This window comes from Adiantum capillus-veneris, chromosome 17 (genome assembly GCF_014529385.1).
Source record: "Adiantum capillus-veneris isolate H3 chromosome 17, ASM1452938v2, whole genome shotgun sequence".
In the NCBI taxonomy this organism is placed as follows: Eukaryota; Viridiplantae; Streptophyta; class Polypodiopsida; order Polypodiales; family Pteridaceae; genus Adiantum; species Adiantum capillus-veneris.
This window is the reverse complement of record NC_140947.1, coordinates 84,925,975-84,947,224: the sequence shown is the minus strand read 5'-3', so window position 1 is coordinate 84,947,224 and position 21,250 is coordinate 84,925,975. Positions and strand designations below refer to the sequence as shown.

The following is a 21,250-nucleotide window of genomic DNA, read 5'->3' as shown; positions in this document are numbered from 1 at the left end:
AAGGTGCATGAGACACATAGACTTGGCCGTTTGGGTAGACAACAAAACTCAAAAACCTTTGCTAGTGAGAAAAAAGAATTGTTTCCTATTATACCAAGTCCTCTTAATAGGTCTATCAGAAAAAGAAAGAGTGCAATTAACAAACAAACATAACAAAGAGAAAGTTACACTCCTTATCGACTTCATGTTTGTGCAATATTCATACAATCAAGGTAAATAGTGAGCAAGAATGGTGCAAACCATCACTGTCTCTCTCAGCAAGATATTCAATTCGTGTAAACGTTGTCCTTTGGAAAAATCCTGCACCCAAAACGCCCAAGTAAATCTGTTATTTTTACGACAAAACAAAGGTATGTAGAACTTGCATTTAGAGAGAATGAGACACCTAGAAATACAAGCTCCAGTTGACATCTTAAGCATGTGAAATAAGAGTGAATTTAAAAAAAGCTCCCTTAATATCAAAATTGCCAATTAGCAATACACACACTCATCAAGGCACCCACACACACACACGGAGGCACATACACAAATGAACAATGCTCTCTCTCTCTCTCTCTCTCTCTCTCTCTCTCTCTCTCTCTCTCTCTCTCTCTCTCTCTCTCTCTCTCTCTCTCTCTCTCTCTCTCTCTCTCTCTAGTTTAATTTATTTTGTTAATCTAACTTTGTATCAGATACACCGCATTGTAACTTTCTGGTCTCATAGGTCACTTTGGTCTTTTGAAGACGTTAATATAACATTTCATTTCATTTCATTTCTCTCATATTTGTATTACTATGGACCGAATACCCCAAAGATGCTAAAAGCAACCTATCTCATAAGGTGCACAATATTGTATACATGGGTATCAACGATCAAGCTATACATCAAGGTGGCTCATGAGATGAATGAACTAGGAACCAATGAGGTAGAGTATACTACCACTATATCTATCCTCTGCAAAAAGTAAAAAGTAGAGTGATCTCCACCAGCATCGCGTAAAAGCACATCGCCTCTCCCTTGTTGCCATGGAGGAGCCAAGTGATGTATCCCACTAACTGCGAAGGGAGCGGATAATGTCAAGCCAAATGTTGAACACCCCTTGTGAGGTCGATGGCATTGCACTAAGAACGTGGAGGCAACAAGTTTCCCAAACGTTCCACGAGGTGATGCTTCTTATTGCGCAAAATTTTTAATCTCTGGAGTGTGGAATTTTTGGGATCACCAGCCATTTGCAGCATCCATTTAAATATGGGCATTACCAAAGTAAATGTCCCTTGCCAGAAGGGTGTCCTTGCCAACATTGCCCTGAGGCTCAAGATCACTATAGTAAGGACTACCCAAAACAACGTGCATCTACTACTTCTTCGAGCCAGCCTGAATTCACCTTTCCCAAAATCAATTTGATAGCAGCTAGCACCCTCCCTCAACCGTCACCTTCTACTCATGTGGTGGTCCCTAATGACAAGTTCAATCAGGTAGAGAAGCCCATTGGTGTCCTCACTCAAGCCCAGAGGGCATCCTTGGGTCTCAGCCTTCCAACCGATTCCACTCTTCCACCCACAATCCCACTAATGGATACCCCGCTTCTAGCTATCGACAAGCCAAAGGGCATCCTTGGGTCTGAGCCTTCCAAACCATTCCACTCTTCCACCCACGATCCCACCAATGGATACCCCGCTTCTAGCTATCGACAAGCCATCCCCTAGTGTCAAGCGAGGATCCTCATCTCTCCTCTCTGATATTGACAAAACCTTCTTGGAGGTAGTAGCCAGCCTACAGCAGATCAAGGTACCAGAGAAACCACTAGTAAAAAAAGAAAATCTTACAGTCGAGACAATCTTGAGGAGCACCTTCCAACAAGTATCGCTCCATGACATGTTGTGGCTAGATGCGAGTTTTCAAAGTGACACCCTTGCAGTTATTTAGTCGCTTTACCCCGAAGCAGGTCCTAGTGGTGGGCACCTCCCAGTGCAACCATCAGAGTCTTATATGATATCTTATCCCGCTGCTCCCCTCAGTGATTATAGAAGCCCTCGTCTCACTGTATCCATCTTGGGGCGGCAATTCTTAGGAGTGATAGTGGATGGTGGATCTGGCATCATCTGATGCCTGAGTTCACTATGTTGGCTTTAGGTCTGCAACCTACACAACCTGCTCCCTTCACAGTTGCGTTGGCCGAGTAGAGGACAGTCTACCCATTGGGCATAGTAGACAAGGTGCCTTTACAGGTACAAGACTTCACCTTTAGCTTGGATTTTGTTGTTGTTCATCTCTCTTTTGAGGGAGGATCTCCTTTGCTCATCGGTAGACCATGACTGCGGCACATTAAAGCACTGCATGATTAGTGAAATGACGCAATGAGGATACATACTCCTGGCTACCCAATGAAACCCATTTGCCTTGAAGGCATGGATCCAGGATGCAAAATAGTTCCTTGTCAATGGAGTCCAACCCCGAACTGGAGCAGCCTACTCTATTTGATGGGTCAGAAGAGGACCTATTGGAGATGTTAGAAGCCAGCAAGTCTATGCCTTGTTATGGAGTCTCTATTCAATCTTTGCCCGAGGATACACCCTCTTCCAATGTTTCTACAGTAACTGAGCCTAGTGAGCCACCTGAGCCTGCACCAAGTGTGGTGGTCACAGAGGCCAATAACTATGTGCCCTTGGTGGAAGCCTTTGGACTTGGTGAGCCTAAAAAGCATCATAGAAGGGGTAAGAAATCTCCTTTACAGGAGTTCACCCACACCTCAACCTCAGCCCCATCTCTATCTAACTCTCTGGCCAAGCCAAAGTTCTCCTCTATGTCTGGTGAACTACCCTTCACCAAGCTTTCTCAAGGTGGGTTACAACAAAAAGATGTTGATTTCGAGATTGATGAGACACCACCTCAAGATGTCTCTTTGCTCCTAGACATGGCAACCTCTTCACCTATAGCGAAATTTTCAGCAGTGCCATCTCCAGACCCAATATAGGGAGCCATCTTCGGCGACTCTGATGCCCCTTGAGCACTGTTAAACCACATGCTGAGCAGACAATCATATTTGTTGTGGTCTGTGTCACAGAAAAGAAGATTAGCTCCTTTTGAGGTTACAAAAGAGCCAAGCACTGATGATTTTGGAAGAGATTGGTTTGCAAAAGAGCCAAGCACAGATGATTTTGAAAGAGATTGGTTTCCCTCGCACCTTACACCCCCCCCTCTCCTCGCCCCTACCCACCCCCTTCCCCTCCCACCCTCCTCGCCCCTACCCACCCGCTTCCCCTCTCGCCCCCCCCCACCCCTACCCACCCCCTCCCCCCTCTCCTAGCCACTACCCACTCCCTTCCCCTCTCACCACCCCTCCTCGCCCCCCTCCCCCCTCTCCTAGCCACTACCCACCTCCCTTCCCCCTCTCCCCTACCCACCCCCCTCTCCCCCTCGCCCCCTACCCACCACTAGCCCTCTCCCCCTCGCCCCCTACCCACCACTAGCCCTCTTGCCCCTCACCACCCCTCCTCGCACCTCTTCACCCCCCCTCTCCCCCTCACCCCCTCCCCTCTCTCCTCGCCCCTACCCACCCCCTTCCCCTCCCACCCCTCCTCGCCCCTACCCACCCCCCTCTTGCCCCTCACCACCCCTCCTCGAACCTCTTCACCCCCCCTCACCCCCTCCCTTCTCTCCTCGCCCCTACCCACCCCCCCCCCCCAACCCCTACCCACCCCCTCCCTCTCTCCTAGCCACTACCCACCCCCTTCCCCTCTCACCACCCCTCACCGCTACCCACCTCCCTTCCCCCTCGCCCCTACCCACCCCCTCCCTCTCTCCTAGCCACTACCCACCCCCTTCCCCTCTCACCACCCCTCCTTGCCCCTCTCCACCCCCCCCGCCCCTACCCACCTCCCTTCCCCCTCGCCCCTACCCACCCCCCTCTCACACATCAACACCCCCTTGTCCCTATCCATCGTTAGTCCAACCACATTAGCATGAGGTGATTTTTGGGAATTTCTTCTATGGAAGGCCACCACCGACCCCTCCTTGTCTCTTGACTGCATTTACACTACCTTTTCTGACTTCTGAATTTTGTTCATGCTTGGGCCTTCTTCAGCTTCTGCTTACTGTACAACCTATCTCATTGTGGCACAGCTACCCATACTTCTTCAAGATCTTCTGCAAATATCTACGCTTTATCAGTGGCCCCTTCCTCCTCGAATCTCAATATGAAGTCACATCAACTTCTTCACTCAGAGTGGGCTCTGAGTTCTTGTCAGGCTTTTGGGCACGGTTGTGGGACTCCTACCAGCTCAGGCGAGTCACTTTGTTCCAGTGGCTAGTTGTACACAGAGCTACAGTAGTGGGGAGCTGGCTGATACATAGTGGCCTTTCGGCAGCGTGTGCAGCGCTTCTGACCTTCCTTTGGAGAGTCAACGTCACTGTCCGTGGGACTATCCCATGGCACAACAGGTTTGGCTTCGGGTTCTTCGGCTGATGCCAGCTCTTTCCACCACGGGACACTATACTTGGGGTGCTGCTGCCTGGTCCACCCTCACGGGCCCTGCGCTCCAGTTTGAGCTATCTACCACCGGCACGATGATAGTGATCCAATGGGGTCGACCTACACTTCAGCCGGCCATAGAGTTTACCCCCCAGGAGAGGTGCAACGAGAGAGGTGTTGGGAGCTCCTCTGTGGCCTAACACTCACGTTCATTTGGTGGGCCCGTTGCTTCCGCATCTTCGAGGCTCGCCCTGTCCCATCGGCAGAGACAGTTTGCGACTTTTGGCTGGAGTTGATCCATACTCTCAGGGGTCAGTTCGAGAGACTTCAAGGCAGTTCCGACCGCATGCGGGAACGCAGAGAGGCTTTCCTGTGTCTCTGGCGTGTAGCGCGGATAATATGTCGTGCTCTCTACAGTGTGGGTGCCCCTCAGCGCAATGTGCGAGACAATCTCACTCAAACAAATGGAAACTCTCTCAAATAGAATGAAACACAGAAACAATGGATAACAACGGAGACACAACAGTGGACCAGAACATGTGGACTCGACTAGCTCAAAGAACCGTGTACAGACTCTGGCGTGGCAGCACTCTCAGCTCCAGCCCAGGACTCACAGGTACAATGGGGTTGTCGAGGCTCAGATGTGCAGGGATGGTGCTAATGTGCTCTGTCTAGGACTCTGTGTAAGACTCGCTACCAAGACGACGACTACTAGACCAACCATAAAAGATAATAATAATGACCCAACGACTACTACTCATAGATAACATCGTAAAGAGCCACCAACGGCCCATAAATGTCAGCCAGCTAAGTGTGACCTGGCCACATGTCCACTAGGCCACCACCCGTATCCCTGCCAGTGTCACCGCCCAGAGTATCCGTCCAGTGTGAACAGACCAGACCAACTGTACTAACTGTAACTGTGTCCTGTGACAGTGACACTGTAGCCTGCTACAGGTTGCCCGCCACAAGACCGCTCAGCGTCTCGGTGAGAAGAAGACTGAAACTGTGAAAGAAAAATACTAGTATGTACAATGGTGCGCTCCTGAATCTGTCATCCAAGAGATAGAGTGGTGGCCACTGCTGCATCCGAAGCATTAGCCTCTGGAGGTGGAGCCATCAAATCAATTGTGGGGTTTTGCTGTATGTGAGCTCTTCTGTCAATAAATGTGTTTCCTGAGAATTGACCAGCCACCTGCTGCTGGGCCGATGGTAGCACCTGTCCTGTAGTGTACTAAGGACGGCGAGTAACACAGTCATGGCGATGTGCTCCAGCAACTCCATCACAACAAGTCATATGTTGCATCTGAGGCAATTGTGAAGACTGAAACCCCTGAGGAGGAGGATACTGTTGTTGTTGATGATTGTAGTACTGAACGGGAACTGGAGTCTGTGAGTAAAGTCCCATAAATTGCAGAGAGGGACCCGTGGCTGCATGTTGCACTGGAGTACCTGCTCCAGTCCACCCATATCCCATACCCATCATCGTAGGCGTCGTTGCCCTATTTTCATGTAACAACGATTCTCTAAATCCTTGTAGTTGATTCTGAAGGTCACTAATCACTTGAGACTTTAACTTCATGGCCTGTTGGAGAGCGAAAATAGTGGCATCCCTATCAGCGATGGCGCTCTCAACAACCTTCAGAGCTCCCTCCATAGCTGCGTAAGTAGCTGCGTGACGCTGTTGTGTTGCTGCTAAACGCTCTGCTCCCAGCTCAATGGTGGCAATGGCTTGCCTAGTCTCCTGCAATATATCCTCCGATAGCCGAAAAAATGATGTAGAGTCCGACCCTGTGGAAGGTCCTGTAACAGTGTCAGGTGGAAGAGAGCTCACAAGTGGTACAGCTGGTGGGACTGGTGTGACAAGTGGCACTGCTTGCGGTGGACTAGGCGCCTGCCTCTCTGTCGAAGTAGAGATGGTGGGAGTGGTTGCCGTAGGACTCGGTATAGGCGTAGGACTAGGTATAGGAGAAGCAACTGCCACTGGGACGTGGGAGCTAGTCACTGTGGTAGGGGTAAAAATAGCAGCAATAGAGAGAGGAACACACATTGTGGAAGCCACAGCTGTGACATGCATAGTGTGATCTGCACCACCTGTACTTATCATCGAATCAGTAGCGACCGTGTGCGAGGAACGTCGAACTGGTTGCTTCATGCGAAGCTGTTGGCTTTCCGAAACTGGTAGGGATACTAAAGATTCTAGTGTGTCCTTCACTACCTTTGCTCGCTTTTTCTTTGGCTTCTCAGATAGATTCATTGTTTGTTCAATATCTTTCCCTTTTCCCTTAGAGCTTTTACACCGCACCGCCGCATCCACATCCATAGGACTAACAGGTATATTAATGACCCAGGCCAACATCGGAGCTGCGAAGCATTGAAAGCTAGATTGCACAGATTGTACCTGAGATCTGAATCTTTTTGCCCGCGACTGTAAAGAGGTAAATAAAATTTGATGAAAGCCACATGGGATGGTGTGGATGAGGCAGTATAGGCCTTCGCAGTGCACGAATATCGTAGGCACATCACATCTGGCCTTGCCCTTGCCCTTGCCCTTGTTCTGGCTGACTTTAGGATCTCTGACCAAAAAGTAATACTTGAAAATAGCCCAGAGCTTTTTGTTCCTTGCATAGTCAGGATGACTCGTACTAAGTAGCTCTTTGCATGCCTCGATTGTCGCGTCTTTTGAAATTTGTGAATAGGTTCGCGTAGCCGGTTTTACTGCAGGAAAGGTTGTCATCCCCAAAGCGTTACCAATTCGTGTAGCAGTCAGTGAGTGTCCTCTGACTTTGGGAAAAAACTTGAGGAGTGCATACACCATGTCCATGGGGATATCAGAAGGCAGATCCATGTCTGCTAATGCTAAGAGACCTAACTTGTGAAGCTGGTCTTTTGATAAGACTTCTCTAAGAGATGGATGAGGCTGCTGCAGATGGAAGTTCAGTGTGACTTTGGCTTGGGTCTTGGAAGAAGGAGGCCGAGGAACTTGATGACACAATACCTGCATTATGGCTTTCTTCTTCTTTTGATTCTTTACTGCTTCTTCTTCTTCATCCTCTTCCTCTTCCTCTTCCTCTTCCTCGTTGTTGCTTGAAGACTCTGAGTCGGAAGCAGAGCTTGAGTCGGACGCCTTGTAATTTTCATCACCGTGATCAGTGGTGGACACATCGGTGAGGCCATGGCTGGAGGTATCCGCATCCTCTTCCTCTGCAGAACTTTGGGATTCAGTTGGCCTCTCTGGAGAGAGAGCTCTTTTCTTCCTTACTTGTTTGCTTGTACCAGCCATCTTAAAGAAATGTTCTGGTTGATTGTATCACAGAAAAGGTTGATTAAGCATGCACGCTGGCGAACCGGCGAACTCTGGAAGAGCCTGACTACGCCAAAAGCGAGTAGCCCACACAGTAGCTCACGCGATGCGCGACGGATGCGAAAAAAACAGGAGGAGTTGATGGATGATGGATGCGTAAAAAAGCAGATGAGTTGGTGGATGCGAAAAAAGCAGGAATTGGCGAGGGTTTGGGTAAGTAAAGGTCGAGGGGATGGGTAGAGGATAGGGCCAGCGGAGAGAGTAGATAGGTTGGGCGAGAGGGGTTGAGGGTGGGCCGGTGGGGTTAGGGGCGAGGGGGTGATAGTGGATAGGGGCGAGGGGAGAGAGTGGTTAGGGGCGAGGGGGGTGGAGGGTGGTTAGGGGCGAGGGGGAAGATAGTGGGTAGGGGCGAGGGGGTGACAGTGGATAGGGGCGAGGGGGGTGGAGGGTGGTTAGGGGCGAGGGTGAAGATAGTGGGTAGGGGCGAGGGGGTGACAGTGGATAGGGGCGAGGGGGGAAGATAGTGGGTAGGGGCGAGGGGGTTACAGTGGGTAGGGGCGAGGGGAGAGATAGTGGGTAGGGGCGAGGGCCCAGGGGAAGATAGTGGGTAGGGGCGAGGGGGTTACAGTGGATAGGGGCGAGGGGAGAGAGTTTAGGTAGGGGCGAGGGGGGAGATAGTGGGTAGGGCGAGGGGGTTGAGTTTAGGTAGGGGCGAGGGGTAGATAGTGGATAGGGGCGAGGGTAGATAGTGGATAGGGCGAGGGGTAGGCGGGGCTCACTATGCAGGGGACGAGGGGCGAGAGCTGGGTCGACAGGGCGAGGCTGGAGAGGGGCGAGGGCTCGACAGGGGAACGAGGGGAAGGGTTGATAGTGGGGAAGACGTGAGGAAATTAGGAATTAGGGGCGACTTCAGCATGGAAGACTTTGGGGATAATTTAAGCAAAGAACACCAACAAGAGTAGGGCCCTAGGGAACAAGGGCGAATAGGGGTTCATTAGGTAAGAGAACAGCTCGGGAAAAATAGAGTTAGAGTCTCATTAACCAGAAATAGCTACCAGTTGAAATTCCCACCCACCCGGTAGAAATTGAACTTGCATGAGTGAGCCAGGATAGGGATGCGAATGTGAGAGTGCATTTAAAAATTAGAGACGGAATAGAGAGATGCAGTTGGAGCTGGTTAATTACGAACAATATCCAATGATCAAAAGATCTAGTCAATGAGACTTGAACCTCGAAAATTACAGAGGGGATCAGAGACAAAGACAAAACAACAGTAACTGGTGCATGCCTTGAAACAAATGGTGCATGCCTTGAAACAAAGGGAGTTTTGAAAGATAAGAGCTGAGGAAGATTTGAGAAGAGGGAAAATGGTAAGCTAGGTAGAAATACCGAACTGAGGAGGGAATAATCATATGGTGTTGAGAATCCTATCATCAGTAGATGTGGAGATAATTAGGGCGAATTATAGCACTTGATTCTTGATCCATTTACCAGTGGCAAAGGAACGCCCTCTAGAGTGACTAATTGGACTGCTCCCTGTGGTAAAATCTCTTCCACCACGAAGGGCCCTTGCCAAGCTGGAACCAGCTTCTTTGCTTTTTTCAAATATTTTGCCTGATAGAGTAGCACCAGAGAACCCTGCGTTAATTTCGGCTTTCTGAGGTGGCGATCATGCCACGCTTTGCGACGAAGTTGCTCCGCTTGCAGAGCATGTGAAGCTAAGCGGCGGCTTTCCTCCAATAAGGTGAGACGGGATATAGAAGCACATTCCATACCCGGACTTGCACGCAGACTGCCCACTCTAGGGGATCCGGAGTTGAACTCAAAAGGAGCTATGGCTTCCAAATCGTAAGCCAGTTGAAAAGGCGTGTGATTCGTTGTTGCTTTGAAAGATGTGCGGTATGTCCAAAGGGTACCATGCACAGCCTGAGCCCAAGATGCTGGATGGAGATGACATGCTTTCCGTAGTAGGGCGATCAGAACCTTGTTGGTGCTCTCGGCCTGCCCATTGGCTCTAGGGTAATAAGAGCACGACTTGCGGTGAAAAATCTTGTAATTTTCCAGCAAAGTTGAGATCATGTCATTGACAAAATGACTGCCCCTATCACTGGTGATCTCCAAGGGAGAGCCAAATCTGCATAAAATATTTTCATATAAAAATTTGGCCACTGTATTGCCAGTGCAATCTACTGTCGCTAGTACCTCTGCCCACTTTGTTGCATAGTCTGTAGCCACTAGCAGATATTTGCGATTACCTGGTTGAGCCGGGGGATATATTGGTCCCACAAAGTCCAAACCCCATCTCTCAAAAGGTAGCCACGACATCGAGACCTGCAGAGGACGGTTGGATTGCTTACTCGGCTTCGGCCCACATCGCTGGCACACATCACAAACCTTAGAATATGCTATTGCATCCTTAAAAATGTAGGGCCACCACAGACCACTCTGTAGAATCTTTGGGCAGTGATGTGACCAGGGTAATGGCCACCAGTGGGACCAGTGTGGGCATCCTCCAAAATATGCTCCACCTCATGAGGCGAGACACAACGCTTCAACACACCATCTGGTCCCGATTTATAGAGCTGGCCCCCAATCAAAGTGAAAGGCCTGGACTTCAACAACAATCTCCTCTTCTGCGGTGGAGATGCATTCTCTGGGTACAGCCCAGTAGATAGAAAATGTAAGACCTCGCCGTACCATTCCGGTGTTGTATCTATCTTAAAAAGACCGCTATCGGGAAAGTCGTCCGCAATTCCGGTAGCTTCTTCACCTGTGTGAATGCGAGAGAGGTGGTCAGCCATTACATGTTGCTTACCAAGACGAAGTACCACTTCAAAATCAAACTCTTGGAATAGGAGGAGCCATCGCCATACTCGACCTGCGACCTATGGCTTATTAAGCAGATAGCGCAAGGCATGGTGATCAGTAATAATTGTGAAGTGGACCCCTAGCAAATAGTGCCGAAATTTGTGTAAAGCATATACTATAGCCAAACCTTCCCTCTCTGTGGTGCTATAGTTGCGCTCTGCTTTGGTGAGCAGGCGACTTGCATAATGTACAGGGCAATCCAAGTTGAACTCTTTGCTAGGCTGAGTCAGCACAGCACCCACAGCCAGCAGACTCGCATCAGTATGCACATGAAAAGGTAGGGACCAATCCGGGGCAACTAGAATGAGCGCTTCAGTGAGGCGTTTTTTGAGGTATGCAAATGCTTCATCCTCTGGTGTAGACCACTGGAAGGGAACAGCGGCACTGGTGAGCCGGGTCAATGGTTGAGCCACCTGTGCATACATACGTATAAACCTGCGATGATAGCCGGTGTGACCCACAAAGCTCTGAACACCTTTGGGATTTATGAGAGGAGGTAACTTCAAGATGGCCACTATCTTCTCTGGGTCAGGTGCTAAACCTTGAGCAGACACCACATGGCCCAACAGTGTGCCCTTCGTTGACCAAAAAATGACACTTGTTCGGATTGAGCTTCAAACGTGCCTCTCTGCACCTGAGGAAGACTGCAAAGAGCTGAGCAAGATGCTCCTTTAGATTTTCTACTGGGGTTGAACATTGAGCACCCGAGAAGGTGGAAAAGTCGCCCATGAATATGCGAAGGTGATCAGTAAGCAGAGGACAAAAGATGAGATATACTATGCGATTGAAAGAAGGCGGTGCATTTTTAAGCCCAAAAGACATTCTAGTATAGATGAAAATACCCCAGGGAGTTACAAAAGCTATTTTGACTTGGTCGTCAGGATGTATTCCTAACTGATTGTAGCCACTGAACCCATCCATAAAACTATACAGTACATGGCCAGCGACATCTTCAAGGACTCTCTCAGTGAAAGGGGTTGGAAATCCATCCAGTATTGTGACCTTATTCAGAGCCCGGTAGTCGACGCAAACTCGAATTTTGTTGGACTGCTTCTTTGGGGCAATAACCATAGGGGACAACCATTCTGAGTGCTCTACTGGGACAATAATACCTGCTTCTTGCATTTTCTCCAACTCGATTTTGACTGCTTCTGCATATTTGGGATTCAGTTTGTAAGCCCTTCCTCTGACTGGCTGAGCCCCCTCAACCAGAGGAATTGTGTGGACTCCTAGCTCTGCTGGAATTCCCTCCAAATCGTGGTAAGACCAGGCAAACACATCCTTGAAAGAGTGCATGAAAGAGATTACCTGGTCGAGTATAGCGGGATGATCCCATAACCAAGAGGCTATACCTTTTTCCCCCTTCTATGGTGGGTTATAGGCTCACCCAGGCCGATGGTTTCAATCAATGGACCCTCTAAAGGATGGTCATCAGAGACTGGCCCACATGGTTCTGGCGCACTTGGCTGACTGGGATTACTGGCTTCAAGTGTAGGATCAGGGGAAGAGGGTGAATCTGTTGTCAAGGGTTGAAGAGAGACTACATAGCATGGCATCGAAGATGTAGCTTCTAACCACTGCAGTAAGTCTTCATCGGACCCATCAGGAGGGACCGCTGCTCCAAGTCAGGGTTGGACTCTACTGACAAAGAGCTATGCTGAACGACTGGATCCATGCCACCTTCGAGACGAATTTGTTGCATTGAAGAGCCAAGGGTATGTATCCACATGGCGTCGTTTCCCCAGTCATGAAGTGCTTTCGTATGTCGCAACCATGGCCTACCAATCAGCAAGGGATAACCTCCCTCTACCTGGGGAAGATGAACTACCAGAAAATCCAAGTCAAAAGTGAAATCTTGTACCTTCAGAGGCACCTTGTCGACTATGCCCACTGGGTAGACTGTTCTTTGATCAGCCAATGTAACAGTGAAAGGAGCAGGTCGGGTAGGCTGTAGACCTAAGGCCCTCATAGTGAATTCGGGCATCAAATTGATTCCAGATCCACCATCAACGATGACGCCGGATAGCTGCTGTCCAAGAATAGATACAGTGAGACGAGGACTTTTATAATCGGTGAGAGGAGCAGTTGGATAGGAAATCAAGTAAGACTCTGAGGACTGTACAGAGAGGTGCCCGCCACTAGGCCCAGCCCCCGGGTACAGAGACTGAATGACTGACAGGGTGTCACTTCTAAGTGTTGCGTCAAGCTTTAGCATGTCGTATAGTGACACCTGCTGAAAAGTATTTTTCAAGATGGCTTCTGCTATGGGCTTGGCGCCTTCGAACTGGGCTCCTTTTGGGACCTTAATCTGTTCCAAGTCAGCCACTGCTTCTAAGAAGGCTCCATCAATGTCAGATAACAAGGAAGTTGGTTTGCTCTGAGCAATTGGGAAGGACTTGTCCTTTGGGTCAGGTAGACTAGATTGAGGAAGTGGAGACTGGCGAGGTGGACCTGTGGGTAGACTGAGACCAAGAGCTGCTCTTTGTGCCCGAGTAAGGACACCAGCAGGCTCCTCCACTTGCAGAGGCTTAACCACATGAGTAGCAGGTGAAGGTTGAGGCACGGTGTTCACAGTAATCAAATTTATCTTCGGAAAGGTGAATTCGGGCTGGTTCTCAGTCGATCCTGAAGACGTGGATGCCCTTTGCTTGGGACAATCCTTACTGTAGTGATCCTTCGAATCAGGGCAATGACGACAAGGAGTGGACCCCTCGGGTGAAGGACACTTGCTCTGATAATGCCCATATTCTCCGCATCTGTAGCAGAGTATGGGTCGATTGGAAGGACGAAACGGGGGACGAGGTGGTTGCTGCATGGAGTTGGAGGCTGAGGTGTAGAAACTTTGGGGAACTGAGGGAGTACTAGCATGATAAAAGATGTGGGGTGCAAAGTTGTTGTGCATACCTTGCTGCATAGGGGATGTTGTCAGCAGAGGAGGCAACTGGTTTTGATGGCCATAGGGTGAGACCATGTTGGATGCCGGTGCTAGCCCTTGTTGGAGAGAAGGACCAAGATTTTGTTGTATTTGTCGCAATCCCTTGAGGTAGTAACAATCCTTATACTCATGTCCAGATTTTTCACAGAAGTGGCAGTAAACCCGAAGGGGGCATTCCTGTGGGGGGTGCCCTGGAGAGCAGCATGAGCTGTATACCTTCATAAGTTCAGAATAGTCTGAACTCACGAATTATAAGAGGGAATAAAGCACTCATAAAACTATAAAAGCAAGGGACACACGAAAAGAAAACAAAAACAAAAACAAACAAACTAACTAACTAAATCACTTTGATTGCTTCGAAACAAAACTAGATAAAACAAAACATTATTAACTTAAAAATGTTTTCAAAAAAGGTATGTGTAAAATAAGTTGACGCAACTTACTTGGCTTAAAACAAGTACTCAACTTTAAGCGGGAAAAAAAAAAAAAAAAAAAGGATAAGACATCTTAAAAACTTAATCCTCGAAATCAAACTTCACACAACAACCTATAACGGAACACATTCTTAAGTCCTCAGGTAAGCTAAATATGAAATCCCAAAATGAATACTACTACAAACCTACGAAGAGCAAAGAACCAAACTTGACAATATGTGATCTCAACTTCACTGCTTGTCCAAACAGGAAGAATAAGATTATCACCTTTATCATGCATAGCTTGGACAACAGCTATGACATCCCTACTCACGTCGTCAGTGCCCAAGAGTAGGTGCAGGTTCATATAGAGGTCATTCATGCTTTGAACGTACTCTACAAAACCAACGAGCTGAGTTTCTATCACCCTCCGGAGGTGATGGGCATACTCAGCCATGATAAAGGCTAGCAATTGTCAAGCTATAGTGAAAATACTAGAAACGCTAAAGATCAAAACAACAACATAAGGTGTTATTAAGTCAAACAATAAGTCGGCTTTTTAGCTCCCCACTTCTATTGAATTTACTACTGATTATCTTGAACATTCCAAAGGAAGAAACACTAAAAATAAACTTACTACGATGCAAAAATGAACGAACTTTTTTCATGATTCTTTTGAATGAGTATCCTTTTTCAACTAGTAAAGAAATAAGATGGCAAGATTGAACAACAAAAGTAGATTTACTAGAACAAAGACGAGAAAATCTAAATAGTTGAGAGCAAATGACACCGTACTTAGCTAAAAGAGAAATGTTCGAAGAAATGTGAGGCATGCGGATGATTTTTAGATTGGCATATTCTGGTTCAAGGCGCTTATCATAGATATCTACTTCTAATCCCAAGGGAGTCTGAAAAATCTTAAGGTCTAAAAAGGCACAACAATCACTATTTGTGGTACAGTTAAGTTCACAAAACTCCTTGGGATAAATCCCTCCGCCTACAGAACTCGAATTCAAGTACATAAAATCTTGAAAAGAAGGAACGTCAAGGACAAAAAGATCATCTACAAAGCGTCTTACATTGCATAACTTGTGCAAAAATATTGGGCAAGTGTTAGCAAGGACAAGACGCTCCATAAAATCAAACTCATAAGTAAAAAGATAGAAATTAGCAAGAAAAACAGCACAATTGGTACCCATAGGGATACCAATTGTTTGCTTGAAAAGAGAGTCGCCGATGGTTATATATAAATCATTCATACTTTTGACACCAGCATGCAAAGCCAATATATATGTGGTGATTAGCCTTTTCAAATGCAACATATTCACCACCGATTTTCATCAAGCACACTCACACTTAAACAATACACATACAGAAAAATAAACAGTAGCCTTTGATGAGATGTAATGCGTACCTTTTTTTGCCACAAAGCTTGATCGCCTCCTGTTGATGACTCAGATAGACAATAAGACTTCGCAAAGTCATACTTGCTTCTTCCAAGTAAGCCAGGGCTGTTATGTTAAAAGTTATCTTAAGCAAAATGGTGAAGCATCTTGCACAAAACACTCTGAACATGAAAGTAAAATTATTGTACATCACCTTACTATATTTATTTGATGAAAGATATCAAAAGGCCTGCATAAGTAGAATAAATTTTACATCAACAAGATCAAATTGCTTCCCTGGATAACCAGCTTAAAATGCTAATTCCAAAAAGGAAGAAAATTCTTGCCTAGACAATGATGGTGTGCCTGACAGTAGTACAATTCGTTTGATATTTTGGGCGATTGCAAGAATTGTTGTTGTCTATGATCCAATAAATAAACATGATTATTTCAAGATGTTGATATGGCCAAGTATTGATTGTCATAGAAAAATTAAGGCCATTATTTAAGAAACTTTAAAGTCTTCTTGATTGCTTACAAAATATTTGTTACTTTGTGATGATGTTGCAAATTAAGCAACTACCCCTATCATGTGAGCGACTTGGCCATTTAAGAACGCAATATTCTTAAATATCAAAGTGTATGCTCAACTTCTTTTTATATTGTATGTCACATGCCAAAACCAATGCCTTAGACAGAAGCACACGAAGCTACTTATCTACTCTAGAAAAAGCTCAGCTCATCCTACTTCATAAACAAGCTGATTACTGGTGAACGTAAGACACCTTGTAATAAGTCCACTCTGTTTCCCCTTTTAAGTTTGTCCACGTAGGTTATCTCATGTTTTGAAAATGGATCAACCCTTTATAATTTTGATTGTGAGTTTAGCAAGATCAACAACATCCTTAGGGGAAAGCAGCTAATTATACATGCATAGCAAAAAGTGGAGATGCACGAATGAAACGTCTCATTTTAGAGTGATTTAGCTTACCTGATCACTACTTGGTAAAATACTCAGGGTTTCTATGATCTCTAGCATCTACCACAAGAGCCAAAGCTGCTACAATACATCAGGACATTGATAATTGGTGCTAAAACCCGCTATCATAAAATGATCTCTTTAAAGTCTATTCGTTTTCATTCTTTACTTCTTATTTGTCTCCCAAAATGCATAACAAATATACCCAGAAACAAGTATAAACGTGCCCAAACCCAGTGAAACAATGAATGAAATAATGTTCTCAAAACCATACAGAGGATAGAGAAACACATAGATAACAAGAAATTCCAGTAGCTGGCAATTGGCCCCAATAACTTCAACTACTGCTGAGGTGTATGGTTCATGAACAATTTGTTGTGAGGCAGGCCCCCTGAGACATCTTTTGAGAAGAGACTTAGGTTTGCGCGTTTTTGTGTTGTCAGGTGCTTTTGCCCTTGAATATTTGAGTTTCTTGCATGGGCAAGCCAAGAGGAGTTTCAATGCACACGGCCAGGTAACTCCCCTAGGACACTCTTTGAGAAGAGAGGCTTAGGTTTGCATAATTTTCATGTTGCCAGGTACTTTTTTCCTTGAAAATTTGGATGAGTCAGCCAAGAAGAGTTTTGATGCCTCCACTGGCTCAAGCGTGGCTATCACTCGTGTCCATGGACGATGACTCCACTGGCTCAAGCACACAGCCATCATTAAGGCTCTTGTTGGATGCCAAGTGGCTCTTGTACAACTAGGTCTCAAGGCTAACATCAGGCACAAAACAGCCACCCGCTGCAGGCCAGGTGTGTATGCTTTGCCTTTTTGTCAAGAACTAACTTGCAATGACTTTTAAAATATAACCGTGAAACTGACAGGTAAACAAAAATTCAAGGTACCTCCTCACATTCAACTTTGCCTCTAGTGCATCGCAGATTGTGAGACTCATCTACAATCAGCAATGCCCACTTGCGAGCCATCATGTCCTTTCTCAGCCGGCGCAGCATTGTGTAAGATATCACCACCACTCTTGGAGTCTTTGCCTCATCTGGAATTTTGGTCTTATGCCCAAACACTACATGCATTCAAAATAGAAATGATACATCAAACGGGTAGGTTTCTACTATATGATACGTACTGAAAACAGTGATTTGTATCAAAAGGGATCTCACAAAACGAATGTGTTGGATCTAAAAGTCACATTAGAAGCATTAAAAGCATGATAAATTACCCAGATGTACATCTAGAGGTGACATAAAAGGGAGCCAGCGTTCAAGCTCCTCAGCCCACATTAACCTCAGGCTTGCTGGGCAAGCTACAAGTATGGATCCCTCTTTGGAATAACAAGCTGCCAATGATATGGCCTGCACATTAACCACCCATCATTCAGTTTTTATTTGTCTGCTTGGACTTTTAAATGCACAAGTGGCTCCAGCATGATCTGTTCAAAAAGTTGACTCTACACTGTAAGTCATTTCCTACCAACATGAACAAATTAGACTCCGTATAGGCATATCAATCCTTGCAATCTTCTTAATATGTTTCATAGCAGCCCAGTTTAATTTTATGATTTCAAAGCAGCACAACAAATCCAAATTAATGATCATTTCTGACCTGCCTCAACTAAAAGGGTTTCCATCACGTAACACGAAACATCCGTAACACTAAACAACACATTTATACATTGTCCAAGCACAGAATTCAAATAGTTTTACTTCCAAAACAGCACCTGAATCGTTTTTCCCACACCCATCTCATCTGCTATGAGGCATCGCCCACCTCTTCTTAGACCAAACTTCACACCTTCAAGCTGAAAAGGTAGCAATGTTTCCTTTAACCTGCAGGGTAATTGCTGTATCAGCTCATCCACAGCAGCATCTGAGATATGGTTTGGCATGAAGGGAACCCAGTGCTGGGGAGAATATTTAACATGATGCAGTTTCTGAATCATAGAGAAGGTAGTTTGTGGTATGTGCTGCACAATGACACAAGTTGTGTCTCTGAGAAAGCAAAGCACATTCTTGTAGTCCTTGACATGATACAAAACTGGACTTGAAACACTTGCTTCAAGTATTGGAGCTACCTGTACATGACATGACAGTCTCATGTTACCATTGGTGGATGATTGCTTACGATACATGCTAAGCATAGTGCATTCAAACTAGAAAAAATTAACTGAAAGTGTGATGGCTTGATTGTAAGGACTAGTTTCTTTATAGATTTGCAGTTATAGAGATGTTCAGTGTTCTAACTAATTTGAAACTACCCTTTCCGAGAGTTGCATGCACAAAAAGGACCATGCATTCGGCTCTGCCGCAATAACCAGTACAGCAGTGCTGCTATGTACCCATCAACTGCCATGTTGCAAAGACAGACAGATCAATGCCTTAAAATTTAGTGACTACTTTTCTAAATAAGTTGTATAAGCAGAGAGTAGCTCATATTAATTATGATGAAGAGCAATGCACTTGGCATACATGTAGAGTGACAATAAATAGTACTGCAATAAGGACTCGAAAATACGAAAGCCTGATGCTACCTACACAGTCATCGATTCTTACAACAACGAAGTAAAGATCAGACAGTATGCCTATTCTTCAGTTCTTTAACAAAATCCCTCCTGAATGAATCAAGTCGCACTTACAGAAGCAACAAGCCGATTAAGGATGTCCCTTGCAGCATTGCTGGGATTTGAAATAAGAATACCGAATTGATCAAAAGCTTGGAGCTCCAAAGATACTTTCACAATATTCAAGGGTAAACCATGTTTGTCCACGGCATATGGTTCGCTCTTGCTGCTGCATTGGCCAGTGGGAGCCCAAGAGTCACTGTTTGTGCGACTCTTTTTGCATGCTGGATACCTTCTATCTGCTTCATTCAGGAAATGCGTGTGAGAGATCGGTGCAGGGCCACAAACAAGGCTATTGTTCTGTTGATTGTCTATGGGTAAGTGCTCAACATGATAAGAATTTTCATTAATCTGTAAAATCTGGTTCGTAGGGTGAGTATTATCCTTCGAGTATGGTTGCTCAAAATCAAAATGACGCACATAGTATGGGATTTTCTGATTGGATGCAGCATGATTTTCTTTATAATTGGGCTGAGCTTGCATGAGTAAAAGGGGATTTCCCCACTCAGGAATGTCTGTTTTGGAGAAAGAATGAATAGAATGAACGCTCTGAGAGCTATACGTAGATGGGTTAATTGTTGATTTAAGCCCAATTGGGGCTTGAGAATCCGTTTTGCTCTTGAACCGAGCAATAGCTGCGGCTCTGTTTTCCTCCATCCGCTTTCGCTGAGCTTCAGAAATCATAGCTGCAGCTTCAGAAATCCGAGCTCGTCTCTCCTGTTTGTGATAGAAATGACCGTTGGACGAATATATATATATGGATGGAGAGAGAGAGAGAGAGAGAGAGAGAGAGAGACTCCGTCTCCGTGTGTGCGAGGGAGACTAAACTTTAAAGCCTATGTCACGCCCCTCGTCACCATCGTGAGCCGTTGATCTCGCGGTGCGCCCGAATTTACCAGTTTGTCCGAATTTACTAAAGCTGACCCGAATTTACACAGCGAGGGGTTTCTCATAAAAGAAACTTTTTTCCCATTGCTTTCAACGAGCACGCGCAGGTGAGGTGGTTAAGGTGATAGGCTTGCAAAGGTGGCGTCCGAGGTTCAAGTCCGGAGGATGAGAGGGGGAGGGGGGGCGGGAGCGCCTGAATTTACAAGTTTTGGTGCGTCCGAATTTACCTGTTTTTTTGAATTTACGAAAGTCGCATCGGACGGCTCATATCGCACCCGATCCCCGAAATGGGTGTGGGCCATTGATCCCATCCAGCCCATGCCCGTGTGAGATAGTGTTGAGGCTCGTCTCCCTCATTTTTTGGAGGGGATCTACGGTTGAAAATTCGGCATCGCTTTCCGAAGATGATCACAACCGTTGATCCCGAATATGAACTAGATGTAACCTAGACATAAACTCAAACAAATCTGAACTCGTTGTGATCTTGCATGTAAACTAGATGTGAACTCTGCAAACTATGTGTACTATATTATTGTGGTGTCAACTCAATGTGAACCCGTTGTAAACTCAATGTGAACTAAGATCTCGGTGGGCTAGAACCATGCAATATAATGCTACCACTCTCAAAGACTATCAAAATGTGCGCAATAGCGTAGTGGTAAGGCAATGGCCTAGGGACGAAGAGATTTCAAGGCCGAACTCCACCCAACCCTCCTCCAAATGAATTGAATGGCCCACGATCAACACTCATATGGGACCATAGATCCCTAAAAAAATGAGGGTGTAAAATAGAGACGTGGAGGGCCCCAGACAATCCCATGCTGAGGTGGTCAACACGTCGTGCAATGGTCTGTTGAGGCGGGTGAATGGTAGGAGGCTCTCAAGCGCATGGTGTTTTGTTGGCAAAACAAAGCCTTTTTATAAACTTTCTTAGACAACAATAAACCAGGAGTCTGGTCCAGGGCGCAAAAGGTGAACTCAACTGATTGCCAAACAGTTTAGTCGTTGCGATGACAATGGGTTCTGATAAATGATAGGTACATCAATGACGATCCACAATGATGAGCACATTCATAAGAGTATACAAAATACTTTGTGATCAAGCACCTGAAAAGATATTGAGGTGAAGATGTGGTATTGTGATGTCGTAATGTTGTTTTCTTTCTTTGGAAGGTAGTTTCATCCTAGATTGTCATATTTGTTACTCAGAGGCTTTGCACATGCGTCCAAGAGTAAATAGCAGTGTCCAAAATCAACGACATGGCTCAAATATTCCATATGCTATGGTTGTTGGATGAGAGTAGGACTCTGAACATAGTTTGCCACTGCGTCAATGTAATTTTCTCTCTCAAGGGCATTTTGTGAGGTGCCTGCTATTAAAAAAAATTGTTTGTGTGTGTGTGTAAGAGG

General features: G+C 46.1%; 1 protein-coding gene across 1 annotated transcript; it reads right to left on the bottom strand.

Annotated features, from left to right (window-relative positions):
- Positions 1-207: 207 nt before the first annotated feature.
- On the bottom strand, positions 208-19,691 carry LOC147437609 (uncharacterized). The gene is made up of 8 exons (XM_086487122.1): positions 18,968-19,691; positions 18,053-18,406; positions 17,555-17,687; positions 17,223-17,398; positions 15,704-15,777; positions 15,571-15,606; positions 15,386-15,482; positions 208-300 (listed from the first exon to the last, which is right to left on the bottom strand). The coding sequence occupies exons 1-8, from the start codon at positions 19,634-19,636 to the stop codon at positions 208-210; spliced, it is 1,632 nt and encodes a 543-aa protein (XP_086343248.1). The 5' UTR covers positions 19,637-19,691.
- Positions 19,692-21,250: the final 1,559 nt, after the last annotated feature.

What these genes read in the sequence shown, in the direction of transcription:
- LOC147437609 (XM_086487122.1), bottom strand. Translation starts at nt 19,636, where the DNA reads ATGATTTCTGAAGCTCAGCGAAAGCGGATGGAGGAAAACAGAGCCGCA. An exon ending in TTAATCGGCTTGTTGCTTCT is followed by an intron (nt 18,407 to 18,967) that starts GTAAGTGCGACT and finishes TGTCATGTACAG; the next exon opens with GTAGCTCCAATACTTGAAGC. An exon ending in CATCAAATAAATATAGTAAG is followed by an intron (nt 15,483 to 15,570) that starts GTGATGTACAAT and finishes TTAACATAACAG; the next exon opens with CCCTGGCTTACTTGGAAGAA.